General features: G+C 42.8%; 1 protein-coding gene across 6 annotated transcripts in view; it reads left to right on the top strand.

Moving 5' to 3' along the window:
- Positions 1-15,383, top strand: part of CAMTA2 (calmodulin binding transcription activator 2) — a 144,121-nt gene that overhangs the window by 18,695 nt on the left and 110,043 nt on the right. For all 6 annotated transcript variants that reach the window (XM_033924889.1, XM_033924891.1, XM_033924890.1 and 3 more), the window contains exons 4-7: positions 2,118-2,185; positions 2,636-2,771; positions 4,681-4,752; positions 8,797-8,950. In XM_033924889.1, coding sequence (XP_033780780.1) covers positions 2,118-2,185; positions 2,636-2,771; positions 4,681-4,752; positions 8,797-8,950 — 430 coding nt within the window. The remainder of the gene's footprint in view (positions 1-2,117; positions 2,186-2,635; positions 2,772-4,680; positions 4,753-8,796; positions 8,951-15,383) is intronic.

Below are 15,383 nucleotides of genomic sequence, written 5' to 3'. Positions count from 1 at the left end.
CACCCTTTCGGTGAAGAAGTACTTCCTAGCATCACCTTGAAATTTCCCTCCCCTGATTTTCAGCGAGTGTCCTCTGGTTACCGAGGGCCCTGTAAGACTGAAGATATCATCTTTCACCTCTATACGCCCCGTGATATACTTAAAGGTCTCAACCATGTCCCCCCCTCTCTCTTCGCTCCTCCTTACTGCAAACACTTGGAGGCAGGCAGTGTTATCCCACACCTTGTTGCCCCTGCATTGACCCAAGCTATGGTGGTTCTTTTCTACCTTAATGTCCATGCTCCAGTCTTCCTTCCTGTGAGCTTTACTGCCCAGCAATGATCTGTACACTTCCTTCACACTGGCCACAAAGTTTTACAGCTGTTCTTTGAGAATTCCTTGAAGCTGCAAATTTAGTGGCATGACCAGTTTTCCAGGTCCTCAGTTATGTCCCATAGTTCTTCTGTCCCTTCAAACCTGCATATTGCTGCCAGGCCTTCTCTACTCTCTTCTCCACCCTATCCATCTGCTCCTCCAGCTCCTCCTGCCAACTGCCTAGCTCTTACTTCTGCTTTCAATTTATTTATCATATTTCAATTTTCATGTTCCAAATTTCTCCCTCGAGCTCCTGGCACAAGCAGTGAGTTTTGGCTTTAATTGCCACACGCTGCTACATCCCTGAGGCCTTGCTCCATTTCTGATTCTGGTCCTTCTGCCACCCTGTGCGTTGGACCAGCACATGCTGCCCTATTGCCAACCTCCTTTGCTCCCTCCATACAATGGGACCCTGATCTTTTTCTGTGTGGCCTTCAGATATTCAACTACTCTACATATTATAGCACTGCTCTCTACCTGGTGATGGTAGGGGTTTTCTGCTTATTTATTGCAGTCCCTTCATGGGAACTCAGACTCTAGACAGCCTTTGTTCGGGCTGAAGTTGCTTCCCCTTTCCGTCATGCAGTTAAAAATGGAATAGGTTTGCCATCTGGTGTGATGGAAAGGCCCTCGATTCTTTTTCCTGTCCCACGTAAAAAGTACTTAAATATTTCCTACATCTGTCAGTCAGATTTAAAAAAATGGTTTGTTGCCACTAAAAACAATATAAATGTGTACTGTTGTAGTTTTCTACCCTTTTTTTCTGTTGAAGGCAACCTGTAGCTAGGGAATCACGCATTGTTAGCATTTGACATTCTGCTTGTCCTCGGAGAAAACCACATTACTAATCTGTAGTAAGTGTTTTTTGTGGAAAGCAGATTTTTTTTATTCTGCTTCCCTATCACCTTCCTGTGGAGTTGTATTCTTTTATAAGCTAAAGTATGGACTAAAGGTCCTGCATGATACCAACAGGTGGAAAGTGGCACATTATCCCAGGACAAGCAGGCAGGTATTCTCACTAGTGGGTGATGTCATCCGACAGAGCCCCGAAGCGGACGTCTCACAAGCATACTTGCTTGAAGAAACTTCAGAAGTTTCGAGATGCCCGCACCGCGCATGCGTGAGTGCCTTCCCGCCCAATGCTCCAGGCATGTCTCCTCAGTTCTTTTCTTTCCGCGGAGCTGAGAAGTTTTGCTTCAATTCTCTGTGCTGTGTGAACCCGTGTTCTTGCCTTCTAGTACCGCAGTTTTGAGTTATTTTACTCTTTATCGTGTGTTTCATTTAGTCGTTTCTTGTTTTAAAAAAAAAAAATAAAAAATTTGCACAGATAACCTATTTAAAGGCTTTTAGAGACTGAGGTGAAGTAGCGTTTCCCATAACAGGCTCTGTTGACAATGTCAGTCACGGTGGGAGTACTTGTATCTTACCACTTAACACAGGTAAGTAACTTGGTTTTACAGGGTTTCTTTATCTTCCATTGTCTCACCTGGGAGGTTTTCCCGTCATTTTCCTACCGCCTCCTCCTCCTCCACCCCCAAGCCTCATTCTGTGACTCTTCTAATGTTTGTTTGAATTTGTTGACCAGTGTAGATCATGCAGGGCACAGTATGTGGGTGGGTCTGTGTGTTTGCATATACATGTGTAAATATGCATATCTGTTTGTAGGTATATGTGTGTGCATACAGTGAATAGCTGTGTGTGACTAAGAGTAGAGGAACCAAATACTGAATCTGTTTGCTTCTCCTTTTTGCTCTGTCATGCAGGAGATTGCATCTTACCTGATAACCTTTGAGAAGCACGAGGAATGGCTTTCCTGCTCTCCCAAAACCAGGTGAGACTGCAAGAGGTTCTAGGCACAGGTTATTACTGAGAACACCGAGGGATCATACCTTGGGGATAGGTGATATGTCTCTGCTTCGGATGTCAGAGGCTACTCATTCATCAAGGGGCCTTAGTGTATGGTTTAGATGACGCGGCTAATATGCAGCCAGTGGAGATTGTTGGGGAAAACAAAGAGTCTGAACATTGATTTATGTGAGAATTTATTTATTTATATACTTCAACAGTTCAGAGCGGTTTACAGACAAGAAGTCGGACACAACTGAGATAATTAAATCATCTTAATACTCATGACATTGTACGCACTATAAATTTATCAAACAAGTAAGTTTTTATCTGCAGAGACTTCAGGGGACACAGAGGGACCGCGGCTTGGTAATAAGGAAAACTTTTTCACCTGCCTTCTGTGATAGGATGTCTTCTGTGTCTCCTTCCCCTCCAGGCCTCAGAATGGATCCATGATTCTCTATAACCGTAAGAAAGTGAAATACCGCAAGGATGGCTATTGCTGGAAAAAACGCAAAGATGGCAAGACAACCCGTGAGGACCATATGAAGCTAAAAGTGCAGGGCATGGAGGTAAAGAGAGCATAGCTCATACTTGGGCCTTGGGAACCTAGCTATTAATATAGTAGGGCTCATAAGAACATAAGGTTGATATGCAAAAGTAGCTGTGATATTAGTATGCTGTAAAAAAAATAATAATATTATCCCTCCAGAAAGGAGAGAGGACTTGGGAGTGTTCTGAGGTGTTGACATATGGGCCCTGATTCTACAAAGTGCGTCCTGATTGTAGGCAGCTGAAGGCATCCTACAGCTGTCTAATCAACCAATTGGGATGCACGTTTAAAAAAAAAATGCTCCCCAGGCAGGCCGCCTATATTGAAGGCGCCTCCGGGAGCCTAGGGAGGCTCGTAAGACGCCTAAGCTCGCCTAAGGGCCTTAGGTGGGCCTTAGGCGAACCTAGGCGGCCCTACGCGTCTCCCTAGTAGAGGAGGAGACGCTTACAATGTAGGCCAACAAAATGCTGGTCTACATTGTAAGTAGACGTGGCCGCTATACTTATCGTGGCAAGGGATCTCTCTGCCGCTATAAGTATAGCGGCTGCGGCCGCCTGTCTGATTGCCGGCAGGAGGGTGCCCAAACCCTCCTGCCGAAAGATGCCCCCTCCCCCGACACTACCGATCACCGGCAGGAGGGTGCCCAATCCCTCCTGCCGGAAGACGCCCCCCCTCTGCCGACACTAACGAAAGATGCCCCCACCCGACACTACCGATCACTGGCAGGAGGGTGCCCAATCCCTCCTGCCGGAAGACGCCCCCTCCGCACCCCCTCCCCCCGCTAACAGCCCCCAAACCTCCCCCCCACCAAACTAACCTTTACTTGTTGGCCAGACGGGTCTTGCCTGTCCAGCCGGCAGGCCCGCCTCGTCGAAATGAGGCGGGCCCGCCCCTTCCCGGCCCATCCCGCGAAGCCTAAGGCCTGATTGGCCCATGCTCCAGAAGCCTGGACCAATCAGGCCTTAGGCATAGCGGGTCCGCCCATCCCCAATTAATCTAAGGCCTGATTGGCCCAGGCTCTAGGCGCCTGGGCCAATCAGGCCTCCTGAGCCGTCCTATACAGAATCCGGGCTATAATGTACACATCTTAATGGTGATTTAATTACTAAACATAAACATGATTCATTGGCCTGCACAATAGCAGGCATAACTATAACTGTTCAAGTTATATGTAGGTATTTAGTGCTCCACCAAATTGACAACATTACTGAATTATATGAATGATTTGAAACCATTTGAATTAAATGTGTCAAATGATACATTGACTGTCCAGCTGGATATTGTCTAATATTGTGTCCATCAAGTCCAGTATTCTGATGGAAGCAAGTCCTGGTCACCTGAGAGTACACAGAAGGTCATAATGGGCAGGTGAAAAAGTAAGAGATGGAAACACCCAAGTCTGTCTGGCTTTATAATTGTTTGTTTATGAAGATGTCATCCAGAAACTTGTCCATATCTTTTCTTTTCTTTTTTTTTAACTTGGCTATATTGGCCAGGATCACATCTTCTAGTGACAATTACTGCATTATCTAAAAAAAACTCTTCTGTTTTAAATCCATGACTAGTTTTGGGCCTCAGAGCATTTTATGCTGCTGGAACACAGTTCCCAGTGCTGCTGTACACACTCATGTGATGGATATTGGACCTGATGAATGCTATGTATGTTTTCTGATGGCACACGTGTCTTAAAAGTAGTGCTTTGCTCACTGGAAGGATTCACATAAGAGCATTCATATATATTCTGATAGGCTCTGAGAATGCTCCCCATTGGCCATGAGAGCACCCCTGTAATGATAGCTGGTCCCTGGGAGCTCTCTCTCTCGAGTCCTTTTTTTATGAAGGTGAAATGTTACACTTGTTAATTTGGCTCTCTTCTCTCTCTCCTTATTTTCTGGCTGCTCTTCTCACGCCCTTGCCCCTTCTTACAGTGTCTCTATGGCTGCTATGTCCATTCTTCCATTGTCCCCACATTCCATCGTCGCTGCTATTGGCTGCTGCAGGTAAGGACTGGAAAAGAAACAACTCCAGAGATGAGAAATTGGTAAAATTGAGGTAGCGGGGTGGTAGACTTTAGGAGGAATGTTAGGAAATTATTTTTCACAGAGAGGGTGGTGGATGCCTGGAATGCCCTCCGGTGGGAAGTGGTGGAGAGGAATACAGTAAGAGAATTCAAAAAAGCACAGGATGAGTACAGAGGATCTCATTCGTTTTCAATCTTACATCAAGTGCACAAACAATAAAACAATATAATTAAACACATCACTTGACAATGTTTCTGATTTATCTTACAATACATAAAACTACCACCTCCCCTCCCATCATTCCTCTCTTATTTCCCCAATAAGAAAAATGTAAAATATACCTCCCCCCAATTATTAGTACAGAGGATCTCTAATTATAATATGAATAGTATAAATGGAAGAACTAAAAATGGTACCAGGCAGACTTAAGTTTATTAAATATTTGATATACCACCTTATCAATTTATTTCAAGGTGGTTATACATTTTAAAATAGGGTAAAAACAATTAATACAAATTAACAAAACTTTAACAAAAAAACATACTCAACAAACGGGTACGAGTGGGAAGAAAAGGTAGAACTACAATGGTTAAAAAAAAGTAAGAGATAAAGGTATAAACATAAGGGAGGGGTTAAAAACAAATAAGTCCAATACAAGTGGATTCGTAAAAATAAAGACATTTTTTAAAATCCTTAAAAGGACATTTATACTTGAAAGGCATCTTTAAAAAGGAATGCCTTAAGAAAAGATTTAAATTTCTCAAGATTAGTTATCTCTCTTAAAGCATTTGGTGCCGAATTCCAGACTTGCACAATCTGTATCCCATATATGTAATTCGATTTAGGATGGCTTCAGCGAGAGCCCCAGCAATTTGGAACAGGAGGACGGTGTTGGGCAGACTTTCACGGTCTGAATCCTGTAAATGATGAGATGGTTTGGATAGGCTGGAGTGAGCTTTGACGGCAATGGAAGAAAGGAGGGAAGGAGGAGAAAAAGGAATGTATGGTAGAGAAGTGGTAAGCAGAAAATAGAGTAAGGAGGGATGTGAAAAAGAGTGGGGAGAAGGATTAGAGCAGGGGTGTCAAAGTCCCTCCTTGAGGGCCACAATCCAGTTGGGTTTTCAGGATTTTCCCAATGAATATGCATGAGATCTATTCGCATGCACTGCTTTCATTGTCTGCTAATAGATCTCATGCATATTCATTGGGGAAATCCTGAAAACTTGACTGGATTGCGGCCCTCGAGGAAGGACTTTGACACCCCTGGATTAGAGCATGGTTGCCCAAGTCCGGTCTTCGAGATCTATTGGCAGGCCAGGTATTCAGCATATCCACAATGAATATGCATGAGAGAGAGATCTGCATACAAAGAAGGCAGTGCAGGCAAATCTCTCTCATGCATATTCATTGTGGATATCCTGAAAACCTGGCCTGCCAGTAGATCTCGAGGACCGGACTTGGGCATCCCTGGATTAGAGTGTGGTAAATACAGCAATGGCGTGAGCAGTGGCAGTACAAGTACTGATAGGTCAGATTTATCTAAGTAAAACCACAGTCTTTCATTCAGAGATATGCAGAAGCTGGATCCCAACCAGGTACCTTTTTGAATTATGTGGAAGAGGGACAGAGAAGAGGGTTCAGGAGATTACCAAAAACTAAAAATGTGTGCTCTTTGTGCAGTGTGTGCTGAAGGAATATGTGATAATGTGTAGATTTTGGGCTTCGACAACAACTAAGGACAGTACTGGGCGGACTTGTAAGGTCTGTGGCCCAGAAATAAAGAAAAAAGACATTTTAATTTAATCATGAAATTGTAATGCATGTAATTATAGGGCAGACTGGATGGACCATTCAAGTCTTTATCTGCTGTCATTTACTATGTTACCCCCAGATATCTCTCTCTATCTCCATCCTCCTTCCCCCAACCTTGGGGACCCAATGCAACTGCTCACCTCTCCCCTTCCTTCAGAACCTAGCACTGTTTGGCCTACTGTTAAGTGCAGTCTTCAGCCCTGCAAGCCACTGGCAGCCCTACAGGACTGCCTGCGGCCTGCACCGGGCCTTTCCCTCAGACCTGGAGCCCCTTCTGACACAACTGACCTAATGTGCAGACTTACTCTTCTAAAACAATGCTTCCTATCTACACATTTTGCATTTCTGACTTAATTTTCTTATTTGCACAAACTATTGAAAATGTACCTGCAAGTTGATTCGAAGGTACTGAAGAGCCCTAAGCTTGGGAGAAAATCATCTATGAGGGAAGTCTTATCTTGTCAACAGAAAAAAGCAATTATTATAATTATAAAAAGATTTGGGGGCCATTGATAATTTATTGTTATGATTAGATGCCTTTTTACACTGAAAGTATAATTATAATTATGGGAAAGGGGGTGGTATATAGTTGGTATATAGTTATAATATAGGCTTAATTAATTCTATGAATATAACACATGTATGATATTTTCTGATTACAATATTTGTGAAAAGGGTGGGTGGGGAAGGGAGATAATTTATGTATTTAAGATGACAATAGAAAGAATTTCAAGTGATGTGTATGATTCAATTGATGTAATATTGTATACTTGAAGTAAGATGAAAAATGAATAAAGAATTGGAGAAAAAAAGCAATGTTGTTTCTCTGTAACAGGTACATTCTGAAGACAGCAGGACTGATGATGTAAACAAGTTTTACCTGCTTCTCCATGAGTTTGTTTTACTCTTCTGTGGCTTTAGAATTAACTGAGGAGATGAGATCGCTGTATCTTAAGTGCTGAGATGTTGCCCCCTTGTCTGCAATTTTGACAGCTTTAGCGATGATCGCATTTGCCAACCCAGTGCACAAAATGGCTCACTGCATGTTTTTCCCTTCGATTGCTCATTTTCTGATCCGACCATGCAAATTAGCTAAAACCCCAAGCAAACTAGCCAAGCAATTGATGCATTAATATCGCTTGGCTATGCACAAAACCCCCCCAGGAATTTTAGTGACCTTAAAGCGACTGGTCAGACCAGTCGTTTACTTGTCTAACCATAGTTCAGCCCCCTTTTTTTTTTTTAATGGCACAGATGCTGTGTTTTACACATGCACAATATTTGCTGCCAATGATGGCCCTCCCTGATGGCCCTCTGACACACCAGGAACTGACACCTCCCTTCCTCTCCATGGGAGAAAAAATGGCAGGAGGCATTCCTATTACCTCCTGCCAACAGAGCCCACCCCAATGTTAAGTAATAAATTTGTCAAACTGAGTGGTCTTAACTAATTTACGGAAGGAACAGTAATTCGTTGCTTGATGAATACATTCACCTAACCACGATTGTAATTTACCAGCCTGAAACGCTAAAGATCTATCCAAACAAGTCTTGTATCGACAACCATTTATCTTGGGATAAGCGAATATATGAGAGCTTCTGGTTTCCCTCAGTGGTTTATATAACTCAAAATGAGGGGAAAGATAAGTGGGAGACAGTCCAGATATCAGCTTAAAGCAGACACAAGAGAACTTAAAAAGAACTCTTGCCTCTAATGGTAGGCAGTGTAATAGACGATAATACGGACTACCATGTTCATTCTTTTATAGACCAAAGATCATCCTAACGGCCGTATTCTGAATTATCCTCAATCTTTTTAAAATTTTCTTGGGAGATCCCAAGTAAATAATATTACAGTAATCCAGAATGGATAAGATCAATGATTGAACCCATAGTCTAAATGCTACTGGGTCAAAATATTTTATTATTGTCCGTAGTTTCCACATTGCAAAGAAACTTTTTTTTTTTTTTTGCGCTACTAAGTTAATATGTTCAACTAGTGTTTAGATGCCAGTCCAACGTAACTCCCAGAATTCTAATGGAAGCGTTTATTGGGTAGGTGACTCCCTCTGTGAAAAGCTGGTAAATAAATCCAAATAAATAAAGTGATGGTTGCTAGGATGTTTGTGAAAAGTTATCTGAATGGTTGCTTTTTGTGCTGTGTCCACTGCAGCAGCAGACTTGAATACCGATGTTCTTTCTCTTCTGCAGAATCCTGATATAGTATTGGTCCACTATCTGAATGTGCCAGCCATGGAGGACTGTGGGAAGATCTGTGGCCCCATCCTGTGCTCTATTAACAGTGACAGAAAAGAATGGCTGAAGTGGTCCAAGGATGAGCTCATCAACCAGCTGAAACCCATGTGTAAGAGAATCCCTGTGATTGATAACAATCCTGAAACTGACCTACAGCAGTTGGGGAGTTGATCTACAGATTGGTGATAAAGCAGGGATGTATTAATGGGGATTTACTGCTATGGGTGAGGACAGGGTGGTGCATTCCAGGGGTTACTATACTTGAGAAAACGGCTAGAAGTGCATTTTAATATTTATTGTCCTTAGGCAATCACTACAACGGTCAGTTAATTACAGGATTTTTGTTGACGACTATTAGCTACACAATTGAGTGAGACCTTATGGTGCCAAAAAAAACTGTAAGGTCTAGATACACTAAAGATACCGACTCAATCGCTGTTGGCCGATTCTCTACTTGATTCTCCAGCAGCGATCAATGCGCTGTCAGGTTTGCATGCAAATGACTGATCAGATGCTCAGTGAGCGATTGACACGTACGCAGAGCCCTAACAGCAGTGACAGGGGAAGCAGCCTCCTGTCACTGCTGTTAGGGATTATTTTTAATGGCACAGGTGTGTGTGTGGCATGAATTTATTGACTGCGTGTGGACACATTGTATTGAGTGTATATATTGGATATCCGGACTGCTGCTCTTTCATATGCCACGTGCAAGGGGACCTGCTTTGTTTTCTTACTCATCAGGAAGCTTTCTTCAGAGGCCTACTGTTCCAGACATGTTCTATACATCTTATATAAGCATATTCTATTAAAATAGTTCTTTTGTTTGGAATTAGTGTGGGTCTAGCGTTCTTTGTTATATATTGCTAAACCTTTCTTTTAGCATCCGTGCTGGTTCTGTGAATTGGGAAAGATATACATTATAATATTGCAGAAGAGTGACAGCCAGTTAATGGTTTTGTTAAGGAATGTAGGAGAAGGATGGGATAGGAAGGCAGAGGGGTTGGGGTATGGGAGGGTGTGGATGCCAAGTGGTTCTTCTAGGGAGGGTTTACTTCAGGGGAGAGCTATGCATACTCATGAGCTATGGAATACTTTTGGACAATGAGAGGCCATCAGAAGATGAAATGCCTGGTGTGCCTAGCTGGAGGGCCAATTGGATCTTCAAATACACTGGGTTCTATTACTATAACCTCTCCTGCTACTTGAAAATTGTTACCTTTTAAATATGGATGGTATCCATTCCCCAATTAAGAGAGAAAAAATTCTAACCTGGTTGCAGAAAGAAAAGGCGGACATAGTTTACCTTCAAGAGACCCACCTTACTGCTCTCGAGCATACTAAGTTGAAAAGAGACTGGGTGTGGGAGCTTGGTTATTCTTCATTTAATGGGCGCCAGAGGAGAGTGGCTATTATGTTGCTCAAACAATTACCATTTTGTCTCCATACATTGTTGCAGGACAAAGAAGGTAGATAATTATTATTGCAGGGGAAATTTCTGTTTTGTAACCTTTATGCACCTAATATTTATGTTCAAATCATTTTTATTGATTTTCAATTTGAATTCAAGCTTAACACTTGTACAGAAAGCAATAGTCATAATAACATAAAATCATAAAATTAATTTTACATCCAATAAAGAAAACATTATTTAACTATGCTCAAGTCCTCATTCTAGATCCAAGTTTTAGAAACAGCGAAAAAATTAAAGAAAACAAGAAAAAATAAAAATTTATAGCAAGATGCTAGAAGCTGTAGCACTGAAAGTGAGATCTCATAATTATATATAGGGTTCAAGATATTCCTCCATCCAGACGAGACATTGCTACAAAAGTTGTCAATTGAGATGGTTCAAAGAATACATATTTAACAGAGCGGTAACACACTATACATTTACATGGATGTCTCAAATAAAAGGTAGCCCCTAAAGATGTAACCCCAGGTTTCAAAAGAAGAAATTCACGGCGACACTTCTGTGTCTCCCTTGTAAGATCAGGAAACATCTGTACTTTACAACCAAGAAAAACTTTTTGTCTATTTTTAAAGTAAAGTCTTAATAACCATGTTTTATCTAGCGGAAGCGCCACAGTTATAATCAGGGTTGCTGGTAATGCTAAGTCCTTATCAGACGTCTCTAATAATTCTGAAACATTTTAAAGTTTGTTGAACCAATTCTTTTTGCTGGTCTACAGAAGCTTTCATCGGCAAATAATAAACACGTGAAAATGGTGGTAACATTTCCTCTGATACTTCTAAAATTTCCACTAAATATCTCTTAAGCATTTCTCTAGGATTTACCATCTCAAGTTTAGGAAAATGAATTAACCTTAAATTATTATTACGAGAATTGTTCTCAAGCATTTCAACTTTCCTTCTCAAGTTGGTATTATTCTTAATCAAAGTCTCTTGAAGTTGTTTAGATGTGAAGATTTCCTTTTCAATTTTCTGTATAGATGCATTTGAGTTAGTCAATTCTTTTCTTAAATCATTCAGTTCTTTTGCTTGTTTTGTAATTTTTCTTTCCAAGTATTGAAATTTAGGGGTAGTAGACTTTGCAAAACCAGCAATTAAGTCTCATAAGGAATCTAAGGTTAGCACTGCAGGTTTAACCAAAGAAATTGAAGTTTGTAAGATAGTAGAGTGCTCACCATTCTGTGGGTATTCTTCAGGACCTGCCTCCTGGATATCGCCCCCTTGTAAAGTTGAATTATCCCCAGGCATATTCGTTAGGGCTCCTTGACTATGAGCCCCTACCTCCAAACCTTCTCCCAGATCCAATCTTGCCTCTGAGGGAGAAAACACCACGGACTCTGGGGTTTCCCCACCCCTGGGAGAACTAGTGACCTGAGGTTGTGGGGGCAGCGCCCTTGCATCGGGGCTCAGCGTGACATCGTGCCCTAGAGGAACAACAATGGGTTCGCCTCCCTGTGTCCTCAGCAGGCCGCCATCCGACGCCCGAGAGACCTTCTGCATTCGCCTCAGGAGTTGCTCTATGTTGCCAAGAGGGAGAACTTCGGGGCGCTGCGAGGCAGCAGCAGCATTCCGGCCTCTTCTCTTAGGCATGCTTGTAAGTATCCACAAAGCCCGTTCAGGGCTCGAGACAAAGAAAATTTCTTAGGTTGCGGGACAAGCCCGACGCGAACAGTTCAGCGCGTCTAGCTTGAAGCAGCCATCTTGGACCTGAAGATATACCCTGTATCATATTTATAACCATAAGGTTTCGTTTTCAACATAGTAGCATGTATTATAGCATTGTCCAAATATCAACTTGTATTGGATGGAGACTTTAACATTACGGCAGATCATTTATTGGACACCCTGGTATAGACAGAAGGATTATGATTGCAAGGGTGTTAATTTTTTAACTCAACAGCTAGGAGCCTTTGGTGAAATTTGCACCCTCGGGAAAAAGATTATGCCTTTTATTCAGTTATATCTACTCCTGATTCTGTACATGTGCTGATTTATCCCTTCCCGTGAACTGACTTGCAAAGAGAGAATACCGTATATACTCAAATATAAACTGACCCAAAGGTAACCCTTTTCCCCCAATAAAGCAGGAAAAAAGGTTGACTCGCATATAAACTGGGGGTTTATATTCAAGTGCCCTGCCCTGCTAGGCTCTGCACCCAGCATCTCTCCCTCCTTGCCAGGCTCTGCATCCTGTTAACTCCTCCTTCCCGATGCCTTGCAGGCCTCCACCTCGACTGCTGTAAGACCTTGTGGGCTTGTGGTGGGCCAGGACAGGAGGGATCCCTCTTGCCTTCTGTCCTGGTCGACTCTTAACAATTCTCACCTCCCTTCCACCTGCATGATTAGTATAAATAGTACCTTTAAAATCCCTAGTGGTCCAGTGATGATCTTCATACGCCCCTGCCCCATGCAGAGCCGCTGTCTGAATGAGTGCCGTAAGTTCTTGTGGCATTCACGAGGGGGTGTAGCACCATGGGTCATTTGATAGATCCAACCCCAGTACCATTCCCATCATTCATGGAAATCAGAGTCAATGGTGGCTACCCAATAAACATTTGCTAACATAGTAGGGCGCCCCCCCTCCTCCCTGCATTTCTCGTGAGAAGTTTGCTGGTACAAGCAGTATTTTCCACCTCCAGCTCACGCCAGCCTCGGCTCACCTCTGACGTCATGTCCTGGTCCTATAACTAGGAAGTTAGAAGGGAGCCAAGGCCAGCTGAATAGGGGGTGGAAGATGCTGCTTGTGTTAGCGAAGTCTTCAAAGAGGTATGTGGGGGGGTGGCAGAGAGGAGGAGAGGCACCAGTTGGGGGGGATGGGTAGAGAGGGGAGGTATTGGCGGGGGGGCAGAGAGGAGGAGAAGCACCGGTGAGGGGAGGGATGGGTGGAGAGGAGGGGAAACACTGGGGGGGAGCAGAGAGGAGGAGAGCATTGGTGGGGGAGGGATGGGTGGAAAGGAGGGGAGGCACCAGTGGGGGGGGGGGGCAGAGAGGAGGAGAGGCACCGGTGGGAGGGGGCAGAGAGGAGGAGAGGCACTGGTGGGGGGGAGGGATGGGTGGAGAGGAGGAGAGGCACTGGTGGGGGGAGGGAAGGGTGGAGAGAAGGGGAGGCATTGGTAGGGGGGGGCAGAGAAGAGGGGAGGCACAATTCATTATGGTTCATCGCAGCCATCGTGGAGAAGCCAATACATTGCAGCTCTACCTATACTTTATCCAAACTACACTCTAGTTTGGATAAAGTATAGGTAGAAACACCTTTGCACAGATGTCGCATGCTTTTTATGCATGTATGTCACAGCTCAATTTTAGAAAATCCCCTTTCAGCATGTAAAAACTGAATCAAATTACCCCCTTTATGTGCTCAGATAGACCCTTATGGAATTGCTTGGGGGTATATGTGCATAAAAGTAGGCACTTAAAACGCATAGGGGTAGCTATTTAGTGCTATCTTTGGATATTCAGTGCAGGATCATGTCAAGGCACTGGGTTTATGCAGCCAGCTCTCTTTTATGTGGTCAAGTGCGATAGTCAGCACTTAATTGCCTAAGCAGCTCTGCATAAAACTAAGGCTGTGTTTTATGTGGTCTGATTTGGCCACTTAACCGCATAGGCGCCACCTCCACCCCCAAAATAGCCAGTTTCCTGGTTTAATGCCACTGAATTTTAGTGCCTAGCCGCACATAAGCAATATAAGCTTTTCCTGTAAATGGTTAGTCCTGGTATGCAGCTGGAAGACAAATATCACAAGGAGTCCAGCAGAAGACAAACCCCATATCACAAGTAATTGAAATAATTGGAGTAGACTCAATTACAGTTTTTGGTGGAATTCGTTATGTCACATTTATAAAATGGAAAGAACAATAGCCAAACAAAAAGGGAATTATAAGAAATTTAAAGAGATTTGGGGGCCATTGACAAATTATTGTAATGAATAGATACCATTTTTCCATTATAAGTACAATGTAAATGAGGGGGGAGGGAGGGAGGGAGGGATTTTAGAAATTTATTAGATGTTTAGATCAATAGGAAAGAAAATTGTATAGGATATATGTGACTGCATAGGTTATGGGAGGGAGGGGGTTAAATTTTATGATTTAATATTAAACATGATAGAGATTCAAGTGATGTATTCAATTTCAATTGTCATTTATTGAAACACTTATAAGATGTAAAAATGAATAAAGATTTTTTTTAAAAAAAACTAAAAAACAATAAACCCCACGAGAACAGGAGCCAAGCAAATAGTGGGATGGGACAATGGACTTTCCACAATCAAAGGAGCCAAAAGGATTATGTCAAAAAGTTTGTTTCCAATCGCAGTGGTCTGGATCCGACACAGCACTGTGTTTCGGCGTAAAGTACGCCTGCCTCAGGGGGGGGTCACAAATACTACAATTTAAAAATGAACAAATATAAAAAGTAAATAAAAACTTAGCATATGAAAACCTGATAAAAAGATAAGAAACACATAACCAACCTGTAGAGAGAGAGCAACACTCTAAAGAAAGAACAAAAAATTATAGTCCTAAAAGAAAACGCAAAAACCACATTATCCTCAGTGCTATTGCTGCTTTTCATGAGCCAGTCCATGGGAAACTCCTTTCAGCTCATCCCTTGGTCTCCAGATTCATGCGAGGACTTTTCAATGTGAAACCACCTCTTAAACCACCTCCTGTGATCTGGGATCTTAACGTGGTTCTTTCAGCCTTAATGAAGCCTCCGTTTGAACCTTTGGCCACGGCTTCTTTCAAATTTCTCACTTGGAAGGTTCTCTTCCTGATTGCTCTCACCTCTGCCAGGAGGGTCAGTGAGCTCCATGCACTAGTAGCAGACTCACCTTTTACCGTCTTTCATCATGACAAGGTGGTTCTGCGTACACATCCAAAGTTTCTCCCTAAGGTTGTCTCTGAATTCCATCTCAACCAATCCATTGTTCTGCCTGTTTTCTTTCCGAAACCTCACTCTCACTCTGGAGAACAGGCTTTGCATACTTTGGACTGTAAGTGGGCTTTAGCTTACTATTTAGACCGTACTAAGCCCCACAGATCATTCTCTGAACTCTTTCTGTCCTTTGA

The sequence above is a fragment of the Geotrypetes seraphini genome, chromosome 16 (genome assembly GCF_902459505.1).
Source record: "Geotrypetes seraphini chromosome 16, aGeoSer1.1, whole genome shotgun sequence".
NCBI lineage: Eukaryota > Metazoa > Chordata > Amphibia > Gymnophiona > Dermophiidae > Geotrypetes > Geotrypetes seraphini.
Note: the sequence above shows the minus strand (reverse complement) of the source record. Positions and strands in the feature narration are given on the sequence as shown.